Source organism: Oncorhynchus kisutch, linkage group LG24 (genome assembly GCF_002021735.2).
Source record: "Oncorhynchus kisutch isolate 150728-3 linkage group LG24, Okis_V2, whole genome shotgun sequence".
Taxonomy (NCBI): domain Eukaryota; kingdom Metazoa; phylum Chordata; class Actinopteri; order Salmoniformes; family Salmonidae; genus Oncorhynchus; species Oncorhynchus kisutch.
In genome coordinates, this window is record NC_034197.2 from 31,155,734 (window position 1) to 31,172,628 (window position 16,895).

Sequence of the window (16,895 nt, forward strand, 5' to 3'; positions counted from 1 at the left end):
TTCAGGTTGACTATGCAGAACAATAATATGATTCTACACACTTAGTTACACCTGAATCACTAACATGCCGTACTTACTGTCACGCATGTTGATATTCATAGTCCGCATCGATATAGTGGGCCGATTTACAATCCCCACACACAACGTAATGCAACAGCACATGACGCCTACTCCTGATCCAGGAGCCCAGACAATTTAGCTGAGAGCCAACAATGATTTCATTATATCCCATTAACCTAACGTAGCAGGTGTACAAGAAACGCCTGAGCGGAGTCCCCACCTCCGGTTTTCAGGGGAAACGGAAGCTAGGTTGAAGATGCTGTATCCCTAGAAAACCTGATGTTTCACCCCTGCATAAATGATGAGAAAGAGGTCACAGGTCAGGGTACAGTGTGCGTCAGATAAAGTACCATAAATCTGAGTATGTACATTACGTATGCATGAGTAGGTTTGTAGACGTGTGTGCCCCTGAGGGGCTTGTCATGTGCGTCATGGTGGTGCTAGGCTAGGTCAAACTCAGTCTTGTGCCTCTAAGGGGAGCCTCACTATGATTCATTAGTGTGTGTGTGTGTGAAGCTCTCTTGATGTCGAAGTGAAAGATGTGTTTTGACAAATCGAGGTCTGTTGCTAACTTATGTAGGCCCTCTTCCCTGTCTCATCTCTCCTTCTTCTCATTTTCTCTCATCCTTTCCACTCCTCGCTCCCACTGACTGCAGTCACCTGAATTCTTTTGTTGCAAAAAATCATTGCTAAAGATGAAACGAGGTTGAGTGTGTTAACCACCATGTCCCCTGATAGGAAGAGGAGATGTTTCGTCCCAACATGTTCTTCCTCCTGCTTCTGCCGCCCATCATCTTCGAATCAGGATACTCTCTACATAAGGTTTGTGTGTACTTGCGTACGTGCGTGTTTCTGTGTGTTTACGAGCGTGTGTTTCCTCTTGGTGTATTGGGATATTTGGTGCTCATCTTTCCACCTCCATGTGTTCTGGTTGCCAGGGTAACTTCTTCCAGAACATTGGTTCCATCACACTGTTTGCTGTCATTGGGACAGCCATCTCTGCCTTCATCGTAGGTGGAGGGATCTACTTCCTAGGACAGGTGAGGCTTCTAGAACTATAGGGTTGTTGGGTCCCCTGCAATTCCTGGGACCGATGTGCTTCTAGAACTCTATCTCCCCATTCCACATCTGTTTTAGCTAATCCACCACCAGGGCTTTACTGATGAGTAGTTAGTTTAGTTAGTCTAGTTTTGGACTTTATTGTAGGATGTCTTGGAAATCACTGTTATAGAATGGCTTGGGTACCCCGGAGACCGGCTTGGAAATCGCTGTTATAGAATGGCTTGGGTACCCCGGAGACCGGCTTGGAAATCGCTGTTATAGAATGGCTTGGGTACCCCGGAGACCGGCTTGGAAATCGCTGTTATAGAATGGCTTGGGTACCCCGGAGACCGGCTTGGAAATCGCTGTTATAGAATGGCTTGGGTACCCCGGAGACCGGCTTGGAAATCGCTGTTATAGAATGGCTTGGGTACCCCGGAGACCGGCTTGGAAATCGCTGTTCAAGAATTAAATTGATTTGCAATGAATTGATTTGTGTAATTAAAAAAAACACACATTCAAGATGAGATGGCACTTAAAAGTATGAATTAGAACGCATGTTTCCAAAGGTGTCCTCAATAGTGACATGTTTTTGGTAACATTTTTCATATGTTACCAAACATTTCACTGGCATTGACACAAGTGTGATTGCATTGTCAGTCTAGGAATATGTGTAAGAAACTGACAAACCTTTTACAAAACAACCACGAAACAGTAGGGCATGTGAGCAATCATTTGAGACATGCAGTCCTCAGTGTTGCAAACTGTTGTGCAATGCTGCAACACTGAAAAAATCCCACAAAATGGTTTCTATTGTAAATGTGTGATGTGTCCTGTCTTTCTCTCTTTCTCACAGGCTGATGTGATCTACAAGATGAGTATGACTGACAGGTGAGGAGATCAGCATGACTGACTGGTGAGGAGATCAGCATGACTGACTGGTGAGGAGATCAGCATGACTGACTGGTGAGGAGATCAGCATGACTGACTGGTGAGGAGATCAGCATGACTGACTGGTGAGGAGATCAGCATGACTGACTGGTGAGGAGATCAGCATGACTGACTGGTGAGGAGATCAGCATGACTGACTGGTGAGGAGATCAGCATGACTGACTGGTGAGGAGATCAGCATGACTGACTGGTGAGGAGATCAGCATGACTGACTGGTGAGGAGTTTACCTGTGTAGCTACTAGGGTTGGGTGTTATCCTGATTTTTATAGTTTCATACCATATATATATATATATATACTGCTCAAAAAAATAAAGGGAACACTTAAACAACACAATGTAACTCCAAGTCGATCACACTTCTGTGAAATCAATCTGTCCACTTAGGAAGCAACACTGATTGACAATACATTTCACATGCTGTTGTGCAAATGGAATAGACAACAGGTGGAAATTATAGGCAATTAGCAAGACACCCCCAATAAAGGAGTGGTTCTGCAGGTGGTGACCACAGACCACTTCTCAGTTCCTATGCTTCCTGGCTGATGTTTTGGTCACTTTTGAATGCTGGTGGTCCTTTCACTCTAGTGTGGTAGCATGAGACAGAGTCTACAACCCACACAAGTGGCTCAGGTAGTGCAGCTCATCCAGGATGGCACATCGATGTCTGTCAGCGTAGTGTCCAGAGCATGGAGGCGCTACCAGGAGACAGGCCAGTACCTCAGGAGACGTGGAGGAGGCCGTAGGAGGGCAACAACCCAGCAGCAGGACCGCTACCTCCCCTTTTGTGCAAGGAGGAGCAGGAGGAGCACTGTCAGAGCCCTGCAAAATGACCTCCAGCAGGCCACAAATGTGCATGTGTCTGCTCAAACGGTCAGAAACAGACTCCATGAGGGTGGTATGAGGGCCCGACGTCCACAGGTGGGGGTTGTGCTTACAGCCCAACACCGTGCAGGACGTTTGGCATTTGCCAGAGAACACCAATTCGCCACTGGCGCCCTGTGCTCTTCACAGATGAAATCAGGTTCACACTGAGCACGTGACAGAGTCTGGAGACGCCGTGGAGAACGTTCTGCTGCCTGCAACATCCTCCAGCATGATCGGTTTGGCGGTGGGTTAGTCATGGTGTGGGGTGGCATTTCTTTGGGGGGCCGCACAGCCCTCCATGTGCTTGCCAGAGGTAGCCTGACTGCCATTAGGTAACGAGATGAGATCCTCAGACCCCTTGTGAGACCATATGCTGGTGCGGTTGGCCCTGGGTTCCTCCTAATGCAAGACAATGCTAGACCTCAAGAGGAAGGCATTGATGCTATGGATTGGCCCGCCCGTTCCCCAGACCTGAATCCAATTGAGCACATCTGGGACATCATGTCTCGCTCCATCCACCAACGCCACGTTGCATTACAGACTGTCCAGGAGTTGGCGGATGCTTTAGTCCAGGTCTGGGAGGAGATCCCTCAGGAGACCATCCGCCACCTCATCAGGAGCATGCCCAGGCATTGTAGGGAGGTCATACAGGCACGTGGAGGCCACACACACTACCGAGCCTCATTTTGACTTGTTTTAAGGACATTACATCAAAGTTGGATCAGCCTGTAATGTGGTTTTCCACTTTAATTTTGAGTGTGACTCTAAATCCAGACCTCCATGGGTTGATAAATTTGATTTCCATTGATAATTTTTGTGTGATTTTGTAAGCACATTCAACTATGTAAAGAAAAAAGTATTTAATAAGAATATTTCATTCATTCAGATCTAGGATGTGTTATTTTAGTGTTCCCTTTATTTTTTGGAATTATTTATATATATATATATATATATATATATAATAATACCGAGTATACAAAACATTATGAACACCTGCTCTTTCCATTATGTAGAGTGACCAGGGGAAAGCTGTGATCCTTATTGATGTCACTTGTTAAACCCATTTAAATCAGTGTAGATGAAGGTGAGGAGTCCGGTTAAAGAAGGATTTTTAAGCCTTGAGACAGATTGTGTATGTGTGCCATTCAGAGGGTGAATGGGAAAGACAAAAGATTTAAGTGCCTTTGAACGGGGTATGGTAGTAGGTGCCAGGCGTGCCAGTTTGTATCAAGAACTGCAACGCTGCTGGGTTTTTCATGCTCTAGTTTCCTGTGTGTATCAAGAATGGTCCCAGCATCCCTGTGGAATGCTTTTGGCACTTTGAAATGTCTCTGCCCAGACTAATTGAGGCTGTTCAGCGTCATAGCTGGAGCCCTGAGCTGGATATAATTTTATTTGTGATAATTTATTATAGATGGTTAACAGTGGCGCACCCTCCCTCAAACTCCGGTATACATACAACACTCAAGCCTAGTAGCTACAGTGTCATCACATAACAATAGTGTATCCTTTCATATAAAGAGCAGGTATTTTCCTCTTCACATTTGATTTATTTCACCTTAATTTAACCAGGTAGGCCAGCTGAGAACAAGTTCTCATTTCCAGCTGCGACCTGGACAAGATGAAGCATAGCGGTGTGACAAATGCAACACAGAGTTACTCATAAACAAACAGTCAATAACACAAAATACATTTAAAAAGGAAAAATCTATGTACAGTGTGTGCAAATGTAGGGAGGTAGGCAATAAATAGCCCGCAGAGGCTAAAATAATAATAATAAATACAGCTTAGCATTAATACTGGAGTGATATATGTGCAGATGATGACGTGCAAGTAGAGATACTGGGGTGCAAGAGGGTAAGTAGTATGGGGATGAGGTAGTTGGGTGTGCTATTTACAGATTGGCTGTGTACAGGTACAGTGATCGGTAAGCTGCTCTGACAGCTTATGCTTCAATTTAGAGAGGGAGACAAAATTGTTTTGCAATTCGTTCCAGTCTTTGGCAGCAGAGAACTGTAAGGAAAGGCGGCCAAAGTAAGTGTTGGCTTTGGGGAAGATCAGTGAAATATACCTGATGGTGCGTGTGCTACGGGTGGGTGTTGCTATGGTGACCAGTGAGCTGAGAAGGTGGGCTTTACCTAGCAAAGACTTATAGATGACCTGGAGCCAGTGGGTTTGGTGACGGATATGTAGTGAGGGCCAGCCAACGAGAGCATACAGGTCGCAGTGTTGGGTAGTATATGGGGCATTGGTGCTAAAACGGATGGCACTGTGATAGACTACATCCAGTTTGCTGAGTAGAGCGTTGGAGGCTATTTTGTAAATGACATCACCGAAGTCAAGGATCGGTAAGAGAGTCAGTTTTACGAGGGTATGTTTGGCACCATTAGTGAAGGAGGCTTTGTTGAGAAATAGGAAGCAGATTCTAGATTTAATTTTGGATTGGAGATGCTTAATGTGAGTCTGGATGGAGAGTTTGCAGTCTAACCAAACACCTAGGGATTTGTCGTTGTCCACATTCTAGGTCAGAACCATCCAGAGTAATGATGTTAGTCGGGCAGGAGGGTGGGGGCAGCAATCGGTTGAAGAGCATGCACTTGGTTTTCCTTGTATTTAAAAGCAGTTGGAGGCCACAGAAGGAGTGTTGTATTGATTTGAAGCTCGTTTTGGAGGTTTGTTAGCACAGTGTCCAAAGAAGGGCCAGATGTATAGAGAATGGTGTTGTCTGCGTAGAGGTGGATCAGAGAATCACCAGCAGCAAGAGCGACATCATTGATATATGATCAGAGAGAAGAGTCGGTCCGAGAATTGAGCCCTGTGGCACCCCCATAGAGAATGCCAGAGGTCCAGACAACAGGCACGATATGACACACTGAACTCTATCTGAGAAGTAGTGAACCAGGCGAGGCAGACATTTTGAGAAGCCCGGGCTGAGCATATGGATTGAGCATATTTCCAAAGGAGGGCAGCAGCTTTAGGATGAGGAAGTGGTGTGTTTGAAGGTTCACCCAATGTCTCTGTAGTCACATGCTGTGGAGTGTGACTACTGAAAATACACAGTCTGTTTTCGTGAGTCACTCTCTGCCTTTCTATCTATATGTTTTCACTGACTGTTATCTACCCTTTTCCTACTGTTTTTAACCATGATTTAAACAGCCTGTAAAATAATTGCAAGTCCAAAGCTTTGTCCAACAAATTCTTGTCCCTCTCCCTCCTGAAGCTTTGCGTTTGGTTCTCTGATCTCGGCAGTGGACCCCGTAGCAACCATCGCCATCTTCAATGCCCTCAACGTGGACCCTGTCCTCAACATGCTGGTGTTTGGAGAGAGCATCCTCAACGATGCGGTCTCTATCGTACTCACCAAGTACGTACTCCTCCTCCTCACCCCCCCCTTTCCTCTTCCTCCTCATACTGTTTTATCAAGGCACTAGAATTTTATCAAGGCACTATGTACATCTTCTGGTGAAGGCCAGTATAATGTGTGTAATTCTTAGTCCGTGCACTCGCCCTTTGTCCCTGTGTAATTCTAAATGTCAGATGAGCTACCATGCCTTGGAGTTGGTACCCCCCTTTTGCAGCTATAACAGCCTCTTCTGTTCTGGGAAGGATTTACACTAGATGTTGGAACATTATTGCAGGGACTTGCTTCTGTTCAGCCACTAAAGCATTAGTGAGGTCGGCCACTGATATTGGGTGATTAGGCCTGACTCGCAGTTAGCGTTCAAATTCGTCCCAAAAGTATGCGAAGGGTTTGAGGTCAGGGCTCTGTGCAGGCCAGTCAGGTTTTTCCACACCGATCTCAACAAACCATTTCTGTATGGGCCCTCCCCAAACTGTTGCCACTAAGTTGGAAACACAGAATAATCTAAAATGTCATGGAATGCTGTGGCGTTAAGTTGTCTCTTTACTGGAACTAAGGGGCCTAGCCCGAACCATGAAAAACAGCCTTTCCGCCACCAAGCTTTACAGTTGGCACTATGGATTGGGGCAGGTAGCTTTCTCCTGGCATCCGCCAAACCCAGATTCCTCTATCGGGACTGCCAGATATAGACGTGTGAATCATCACTCCAGAGAGTGTTTCCACTCCTACAGAGTCCCATGGCAGCGAGATTTACACCAGCTAACGCTTTTCATTGCGCATGGTAATCTGAGGCTTGTGTGCGGCTGCTCGGCCATGGAAACCCATTTCATGAAGGTCCTGAAGAACAGTTTGTGTGCTGAAGTTGCTTCCGAAGGTAGTTTGGAACTTGAGTGTTGCAACCGAGGACAGATGATTTTTACGAGCTACATGCTTCAGCTCTCAGTGGTCCCGTTCTGTTAGCTTTTGTGGCCTACAACTTTGTGGCTGAGCTGCTGTTGCTCCTAGATATTCCACTTCACAATAACATCGCTTACAGTTGACCAGGGCAGAAATTTGACGAACTGACTTATTGGAAAGCTGGCTTCCTATGACAGTGCCATGTTGAAAGTCACTGAGCTCTTCAGTAAGGCCATTCTACTGACAATCTCTCTCTGTCATGGTGCTCTCGTGTGTTGCCTCGCCTGTATACATTAAATGAACCCATGCACAGTTGGCCACTGATAGCGGGTGTTACCCACTTATGGGAACACCTTCCTAGAGCGCAGCAGACCCCGCCTTGACTTGGGAGGACGATGACATCACGGATTAACGTCAGATGAACTCCTTGAATGCCCTACTGCTTGAAGTTTGCAGTTCAATGTGCACTTTGCACTGTTTCTCTAGAGTTAAATCTGATCAAGCCTGAACTGTGGGATGTAGTAGGGAGTTGTAGTTTCCAACAGGCCAATATTCTACGTAGTTTAGTGTAGAAAATGTGGTAATTGACTACAATGACCAACTTTGTATGGTCTTTGTTTCTTTTATGCCTACTACACTAGGTTGTAGCTTCGGGTGTTGCAGACACTGAGAGTGATGAGACAGAAGAGGGATAGAGAGCAGTTGCTACTGTATCTACCTGAAAATGCATGATCTAAGAGTGAGTGATAGTTGGTATCCAGCAGTCCTAAAAATATGCCTTATTTACTTTGAAGAACTACAAAATAGTGATTTTGTCAGACAGCGTAGGCAGCAGCTCTGTAGAGATGAGATGACTTGAAATGAAATAAAGTCGTGAAATAAAACAAATGTAATAATAACCTGAGATATTTTGGTAATGTCAATAAGTGATAAGCAGTAATGGGCTGTCACTACCATCATGGGCCTTGTATTCAGTTTTTGAATTCTGTGTTACAACGTTCAACCCATATAATGCGGAGTGCATTTAATGTAAAAAATAAAATAAAATCTATGTATTTGTTTTTATGATCTAACTAAAACTGAACCAACCTCCAAAAGCACTAGAGTTCTCAGAGAATGACCTTGTTTGTATTCATACATCAGATATACTGTGTTCCTTGTGTCATCTTTGACTGGCTAGGTCACAGGAAAATACTTGTCACGTCTCCGATGTGTACAGAGCAATCTGATAACCCTGTGTTGGGAGAACAGGTTCTCACACAGACGGGCAGGAAGACACACACATACACTTGTGCACATTTCAGATAGTAGATTGAGAGAAGGTTAAACATTTTGTTTTGGTGATGCAACGTGACTGCCCTCTTGGGTGACATCATATTAGTGCATGAATGAATGTATGAAAAATTGTATTTTCGTGTCAAATCGCCAATTGGCAACCCATCCCTTATGGTATTTAATTGACGCATAAGCAAATATTAATACAATTCACTATGGTAATTAAATAAAAACAATTCTTCCGGTGTTATCTGCATTGCGCATCGCATATGGAGTGAAAAAAAAACTGCATGTTGGATGAGTTACACACTGGTCTTCTGGCAAAATAAAAAGCATATACACTTGCAGCCTGAGTCTTTTAGGTCAAATGGGTTACGTATTCCCTCCCCAAGGTAATTTATTATAATGTATTATATTTCCCAAGTAATTATAGACTAACAAAACCATATGAAACGCTCTATACCTAACATCACCATGATGTATTCTTTTCCCTCTTTTATGTCATTGTGTCGTTCAGTACGGCTGAGGGCTTTGCCCGGGATGATAACTCCATGGTAACGGGCTGGGAGACATTCCTCCAGGCGTTGGGATACTTCCTCAAGATGTTCTTCGGTTCCGCTGCCCTCGGAACCCTCACCGGACTCATATCTGCCATTGTATCTTCTCTGTGTGTGATTGAGTGTTTTGTGTAGTATGTTGATTAAATTCCCATTTAACATGTTCATACACCTTGTAAACACGAGCCTGTTACTGTTTTACCCTTGACCCCTGTGCCAGTTCCTGAAACACTTTGACCTGAGGAAGACTCCGTCTTTAGAGTTTGGCATGATGATCATCTTTGCCTACCTGCCCTACGGCCTGGCAGAGGGCATTAAACTCTCTGGTGAGTCCTCTCATGTGTAATATCAAGCACACAATGGAATGTCATGAATTTTTCTATGCATTTGCTACCCTCTCGTTCACCCCTCTATCTCTCTGTGCAGGTATCATGTCTATCCTGTTTTCGGGGATCGTGATGTCACACTACACTCATCACAACCTGTCTCCTGTCACTCAGATCCTAATGCAGCAGACCCTCCGCTCGGTGGCCTTCATGTGTGGTTAGCACTTGTCTTTCTGCCTCACAAGTCCTTTCCCCCATATCCTGTTGTAAAAAAACAATGACTTGTGTTATTTATTTTTAACCAGGTAAGACCCATTGAGGTTAAAAAACTATTTTTCGAGGGCAGCCTGGCAAGAAGGCAAAACAGGGAAATAGCAACGTGTACATAAAATATTACAAATACGAAATGCACACACAAGACAGTGTCACAAGTTTGTTTTCTTCTCCACAGAGACTTGTGTGTTTGCTTTCCTGGGTCTCTCCATCTTCAGCTTCCCTCACAAGTTTGAGCTTTCCTTCGTCATCTGGTGTATAGTAAGTACTCCCAGCCTGTAGTAACCAGGTATAGCCTACCATTACTACCAACCTGTAGTGACCAGGTATAGCCTAGCATTACTACCAACCTGTAGTGACCAGGTATAGCCTAGCATTACTACCAACCTGTAGTGACCAGGTATAGCCTAGCATTACTACCAACCTGTAGTGACCAGGTATAGCCTAGCATTACTACCAACCTGTAGTGACCAGGTATAGCCTAGCATTGCTACCAACCTGTAGTGACCAGGCATAACCTAGCATTACTACCAACCTGTAGTGACCAGGTATAACCTAGCATTACTACCAACCTGTAGTGACCAGGTATAGCCTAGCATTACTACCAACCTGTAGTGACCAGGTATAGCCTAGCATTACTACCAACCTGTAGTGACCAGGTATAGCCTAGCATTACTACCAACCTGTAGTGACCAGGTATAGCCTAGCATTACTACCAACCTGTAGTGACCAGGTATAGCCTAGCATTACTACCAACCTGTAGTGACCAGGTATAGCCTAGCATTACTACCAACCTGTAGTGACCAGGTATTAGTACCAACCTGTAGTGACCAGGCATTACTACCAACCTGTAGTGACCAGGCATTACTACCAACCTGTAGTGACCAGGCATTACTACCAACCTGTAGTGACCAGGCATTACTACCAACCTGTAGTGACCAGGCATTACTACCAACCTGTAGTGACCAGGCATTACTACCAACCTGTAGTGACCAGGCATTACTACCAACCTGTAGTGACCAGGCATTACTACCAACCTGTAGTGACCAGGCATTACTACCAACCTGTAGTGACCAGGCATTACTACCAACCTGTAGTGACCAGGCATTACTACCAACCTGTAGTGACCAGGCATTACTACCAACCTGTAGTGACCAGGCATTACTACCAACCTGTAGTGACCAGGTATAGCTAGCAATGTTCCCACACAGAGAAACACAAAATGTAACTTTTCCCCGTTAACACTATCAATGTTTCCCTTTACTGTGGGAGTTGTGATCGAATCAACACAATATTAGCCACTTTCAATGCAACATACCGAAACTGACTATGCAATACTCAGTGTGCAAAAATAACTATGCAAGATAGTGTTGTTGTTGACAGAACTCATCAGAGTAGGATTTTATTGCATTGACAGGCACACCTCAGGCCCGGTGCGCCATAACCAATCAGAGCTGCAGTAGGCCTATATACAAATTCACCGTTGCCATATATGTATCTGTGCCATTCACTTTGAACTGGACTGTTTTTTTTTACAGCATGGGTGGTCGTGAGTAGATGCGCTTGTTTTGAGATCCAAGCGAGAGCCTCATGTTGTAACATGTGAACATATGTACATTTGTTCATATCCTTTGCTCGTTAGTGGGTTATTAACCCAGTTATGGGTCATTTGTTGTCAGCAATGGGGGAGTTATTGCTTCCTACAAGAGCACAAAACGTGTGCATTTCTAATGGTATGGGAATAATGATGTATTTTATTTTGTAACGTGGTTTCTTGCATCAAACACATTTTCAGTCACCTGCTTGTCTGAAGGTTAACGGGTTAATGTCAAGCCCTGCATTTGAACTGCACAAATTGGCTGCTACTGTAGGCTGAACAGCTATTTCCATGTTAAAATGTTATGGGATGCATTTTCTGTTGTTTTTGATGGTAGGCCACTCTGGTAGGCCTACATTATGATCAAATAGCTACAGAAGCCTACTTGGCCACTGTTAAAACAAATTTAAAGCAGGTACAGCCTCAGTGTTCACAGTAAACACACAACAGAATTTTCACAACTTTCAAGTTTGCACTCAGCAGACCTGAAATTCGCTCAGTGATGAGGAACATTTCCACCTAGTGTTAGCATTCTATACTACAACGGGTTGAGCCGAGATGTGGACATAAGGGTAGGGTTGGGGTTTAACCAAGATGAGGACATGAGGTTAGGGGTTTAACCAGGATGTGGACATAAGGGTAGGGTTGGGGTTTAACCAAGATGTGGACATGAAGCTAGGGGTAGAGGTTAGGGGTTTAACCAGGATGTGGACATGAAGCTAGGGTTGAACCAGGATGTGGACATGAAACTAGGGGTAGAGGTTAGGGGTTTAACCAGGATGTGGACATGAAGCTAGGGGTAGAGGTTAGGGGTTTAACCAGGATGTGGACATGAAGCTAGGGGTAGAGGTTAGGGGTTTACCAGGATGAGGACATGAAGCTAGGGGTAGAGGTTAGGGGTTTAACAAGGATGAGGACGTGAAGCTAGGGGTAGAGGTTAGGGGTTTAATGAGGATGAGGACATGAAGCTAGGGGTAGAGGTTAGGGGTTTAACGAGGATGAGGACATGAAGCTAGGGGTTTAACGAGGATGAGGACGTGAAGCTAGGGGTAGAGGTTAGGGGTTCAACGAGGATGAGGACATGAAGCTAGGGGTTTAACGAGGATGAGGACATGAAGCTAGGGGTTTAACGAGGATGAGGACGTGAAGCTAGGGGTTTAACGAGGATGAGGACGTGAAGCTAGGGGTAGAGGTTAGGGGTTTAACGAGGATGAGGACATGAAGCTAGGGGTTTAACGAGGATGAGGACGTGAAGCTAGGGGTTTAACGAGGATGAGGACGTGAAGCTAGGGGTAGAGGTTAGGGGTTTAACGAGGATGAGGACGTGAAGCTAGGGTTAGAGGTTAGGGGTTTAACGAGGATGAGGACGTGAAGCTAGGGGTAGAGATTAGGGGTTTAACGAGGATGAGGACATGAAGCTAGGGGTAGAGGTTAGGGGTTTAACGAGGATGAGGACATGAAGCTAGGGGTAGAGGTTAGGGGTTTAACGAGGATGAGGACATGAAGCTAGGGGTAGAGGTTAGGGGTTTAACGAGGATGTGGACATGAAGCTAGGGGTAGGGTGAAGGGCAAAGGTTACTGTTTGTGCTGAGCTTTGTATTCCACCTCTTTCCAGGTGTTGGTATTAGTAGGTCGTGCCGTGAACATTTTCCCGCTCTCCTACCTGCTCAACTTCTTCAGAGATCACAAGATCACGCCCAAGATGATGTTCATCATGTGGTTTAGTGGTAAGTAGAGTATTTCTTCACTACTCTAATACACCTCCCTCGGTTTGGCTCTACTGTCCATCCCTCTCTCCCCTTGTCTCGCTCCATCCCTCACTCCTCATTCCTCTGTTAGGTCTGAGAGGTGCCATCCCCTATGCCCTGAGCCTTCATCTTGGTCTAGAGCCAATAGAGAAGCGCCAATTGATTGGCACCACCACCATCATCATTGTCCTCTTCACCATCCTCCTCCTCGGCAGTGGGACCATGCCCCTCATTCGCATCATGGACAACGAGGAGAGCCAATCCCGACGCAAGAGCAAGAAGGACATCAACCTCAGCAAGACTGAGAAAATGGTAAAAAAAAAAAAAATCCTGTCAGTGATTTCCCCTAGTTCATGTAGACATACACAAGCAGACAGATGTTAATGAACACACCAGCAATCTCTTTCTGGTAAAGAGGTATCTTGTGGTGTTGCCTCTATTACTTTCTTGCTAATTCTAAACCCAACAATACAGTAATCAGTACCAATGTAATACTAAAAATAACATAAGGTAGAACAAAAACACAAATAAGAACAGGAGAAAGTAAGAAGCTATATACAGGGTCAGTTCCAGTATCATATTTACAATGTGCAGGGATACTGGAGTGGTAGAGGTAGATACAGTATGTGGACACACCTTCAAATTAGTGGCTTCGGCTATTTCAGCCACACCCGTGTATAAAACCGAGCACTCAGCCGTACAACCTCCAAAGACAAACATTGGCAGTAGAATGGTCTTACTGAAGAGTTCAGTCATTTTTGAACGTGACACAGTTAGTGGATGCCACCTTTCCAACAAGTCAGTTTGTAAAATTTCTGCCCTGCTTAAGCTGCCCCGGTCCACTGTAAGTGCTGTTATTGTGAAGTGGAAACATCTAGGAGCAACTTCAGCAACGAACTGGTAGGCCACACAAGCTGACAGAACGGGACTGCAGAGTGTTGAAGCACATAGCTTGTAAAAATTCTGTCCTTGGTTGCAACACTAACTACCGAGTTCCAAACTGCCTCTGGAAGCAACGTCAGCACAAGAACTGTTTGTCGGGAGCATCATGAAATGGATTTCCATGGCTGAGCAACCACACACAAGCCTAAGATCACCATGCGCAATGCAAAGCGTCATCTGGATTGGTGTAAAGCTCGCTGCCATTGGACTCTGTAGGAGTGGAAACGCTTTCTCTGGAGTGATGACTCGCACTTCACCATCTGGCAGTCCGATAGAGGAGTCTAGGTTTGGCGAATGCCAGGAGAACTCTACCTGCCCGACTGCATAGTGCCAACTGTAAAGTTTGGTGGAGGAGGAATAATGTTCTGGTGTTGTTTTTCATGGTTTGGGCTAGGCATCTTAGTTCCATTGAAGGGAAATCGTAAGACTACAGCATACAATGACATTACAGACGATTCTGTGTTTCCAACTTTGTTGCAACAGTTTGGGGAAGGCCCTTTCCTGTTTCAGCATGACGTGTGTGAGTGTGTAGAGTCCTGTCATTTCAGTGTTGTGGTGTTGCCTCTCCTCTCGTATGGCATCAGTCATTTCTTGTTGTGGTGTTGCCTCTCCTCGTATGGCGTCAGTCACTTCTTGTCAGTGTTGTGGTGTTGCCTCTCCTCTCGTATGGCGTCAGTCACTTCTTGTTGTCTCAGTGTTGTGGTGTACGGCGTCAGTCACTTCCTGTTGTCGGTGTTGTGGTGTTGCCTCTCCTCTTGTATGGCGTCAGTCACTTCTTGTTGTGGTGTTGCCTCTCCTTTCGTATGGCGTCAGTCATTTCTTGTCTGTGTTGTGGTGTTGCCTCTCCTCTCGTACGGCGTCAGTCACTTCCTGTTGTCTGTGTTGTGGTGTTGCCTCTTAATATGGCGTCAGTCATTTCTTGTCTGTGTTGTGGTGTTGCTTCTTAATATGGCGTCAGTCCCTTCCTGTTGTCTCAGTGAGAGGAACACTTCAAAGGCATCACACAAGCATCAGTCACAGACCAAAGTATGATTTCGTCAGCCTTTCTTCCTCCCTCAATCTCTTTCTCACTAGTTCATTCATCCCTCCGCTTTCCCCCTCTTTCTTGTCCCCCCCCTCCCTCCCTTCTTGTCCCTGTCCCCAGGGTAATGCCTTAGAGTTGGAGCACCTGTCTGAGTTGACAGAGGAGGAGTATGAGGCTCAGATCTTCCAGAGACGGGACCTGAAGGGCTTCATGTGGCTGGACGCTAAATACCTCAACCCATTCTTCACACGACGACTCACACAGGAGGTAACAGCCATTTCAACAGCAAGTGTGTGAGACATGTAATCCCACCTTGGTTTTAGCTGTGCCACTCTCCCTGACACCATGTTGTATTGGTGTATACACGTGCATGCACACATGTTCATATTGGATTCATAAGCACCCAGTCATATTAGTTTGAAAGATGCCTATATCTCCCTTGACTTTCTCAGATGTATTCTGTTGCTGTGAGTTTGAGTTTGTTTTCTCTGTGTGTGTTCCAGGACCTCCTGCATGGTCGGATCCAGATGAAAACTCTGACCAATAAGTGGTACGAGGAGGTCCGACAGGGCCCTTCTGGTTCTGAGGACATTGAAGACGAGAATGAGCTACTCTGAACCCAACACACACGCACCTGAGTGTTGGTGAATGGACAGGAAGATTAACAGAGCGTGTGTCCTGGATTCAGAGTGTATGAAAGGACAGGAGACTGCAGAGAGGAACGCTTGTGGAGGAAAACCACTTGTTTCTGTTTCTTCCTTGCATGTGTCAACTGTGTTCTTGACCACTAATGCCTAGTTTCATTCTCTGTGGACGACACCACTCTGCAGCCCCCCCTCCCTCTTCACACCACTACCACTCCTCTACACTGGAGCACACTTTGATTTGAGCCAATCCAAAATGCACTGTCTGTGATGTCTGACAAACCGGGTGGAACTGGCGATCACATGAATTTGCCATTATACCATGTACTGATACTGAAATTGTTTTGACAATGAGGCTTTTCCATATTCCAACATGTTCCTACTCAGCTCTACACAGTAACTACACATAAGGTACATGGACCATTGATTGAATCGTGGCTAAAGGATAGTGGCCAAATTCTGGCCCTTGTGTGTCTGTAGTTACATTTACTTTTTCCCAAGAACCCAGATTCCATGTAACTGCATTTTATTTGAGAGGTTTTGAGGACTAGGGATAGAAAAGCAGGTTGAAAGGAACTCCTGTGAAGAGAGTAGCCTCTAGCAAAGCAATATTGGAGTTACTGTTCACCTTTTCAATGTGCTTTTACATATGCTGATAACTGATGTTCTGGTAACACAATTTGAATGTTTGCTTTATAAACTACTTATAAGCATTATTGCAAGAATGATTTTTGTTGTTGTTGTATTATACCAGGTAATATTATAACATTATGTAGTTATGGTTATTTAATTATAATTGTGATAGTAGTTGAAAACAGTTTATAAGCAGGATCCTTTAAGGTGATATCAGAGTTTTTCTTTTTTCTTCTTCATGTGAATCACTTTGATGGAGATAAGGCACCAATGAATGTCTGGGGGGGGGGGGTTGAGGTCTTTTCGAGTTTATATTTAATTTTATTTGTTGCTGGGATGAAGGCTTTTCTGTAAACTCTTGTTATACTGGGCATTGCTGAATAACAGGATGATGATGATGTGGTATTTTTAATTTGAAAGAAATTGCCTTGGAGTTATACATAATACAAACATGGCTTGTCATGTGATTCATTCTTGGCTTTAGTTATTCCTCACGCCTATCCAACCCTCTCAGATCAACGTGAAGTGCCTAGCCGTAGGGGTGAGGGGTCGATTTGGAGTCTGGTAGTAATGTATAATGCAGGTTTGTTCAAAGATGTTTAATGTTCAAAGATACATCACTTTCTGAAAGTTAACATGATACATTTGACTTTGATCGTACACACACACACACATGCTCGCTCTCTCTCTCTCTCTCTCTC

The 16,895-nt window shown here is 44.9% G+C and overlaps 1 protein-coding gene across 1 annotated transcript in view; it reads left to right on the plus strand.

Moving 5' to 3' along the window:
• The window catches only part of slc9a8 (solute carrier family 9 member 8), a 24,989-nt gene extending 8,328 nt beyond the window's left edge, over positions 1-16,661 (plus strand). Inside the window, exons 5-16 of the mRNA XM_031803806.1 lie at positions 799-882; positions 999-1,100; positions 1,958-1,992; positions 6,138-6,281; positions 8,968-9,106; positions 9,228-9,333; positions 9,434-9,550; positions 9,785-9,867; positions 12,819-12,930; positions 13,043-13,263; positions 15,038-15,184; positions 15,421-16,661. Coding sequence (XP_031659666.1) covers positions 799-882; positions 999-1,100; positions 1,958-1,992; positions 6,138-6,281; positions 8,968-9,106; positions 9,228-9,333; positions 9,434-9,550; positions 9,785-9,867; positions 12,819-12,930; positions 13,043-13,263; positions 15,038-15,184; positions 15,421-15,534 — 1,404 coding nt within the window. The 3' untranslated portion in view covers positions 15,535-16,661. The remainder of the gene's footprint in view (positions 1-798; positions 883-998; positions 1,101-1,957; positions 1,993-6,137; positions 6,282-8,967; positions 9,107-9,227; positions 9,334-9,433; positions 9,551-9,784; positions 9,868-12,818; positions 12,931-13,042; positions 13,264-15,037; positions 15,185-15,420) is intronic.
• The last annotated feature ends 234 nt before the right edge of the window (positions 16,662-16,895 follow it).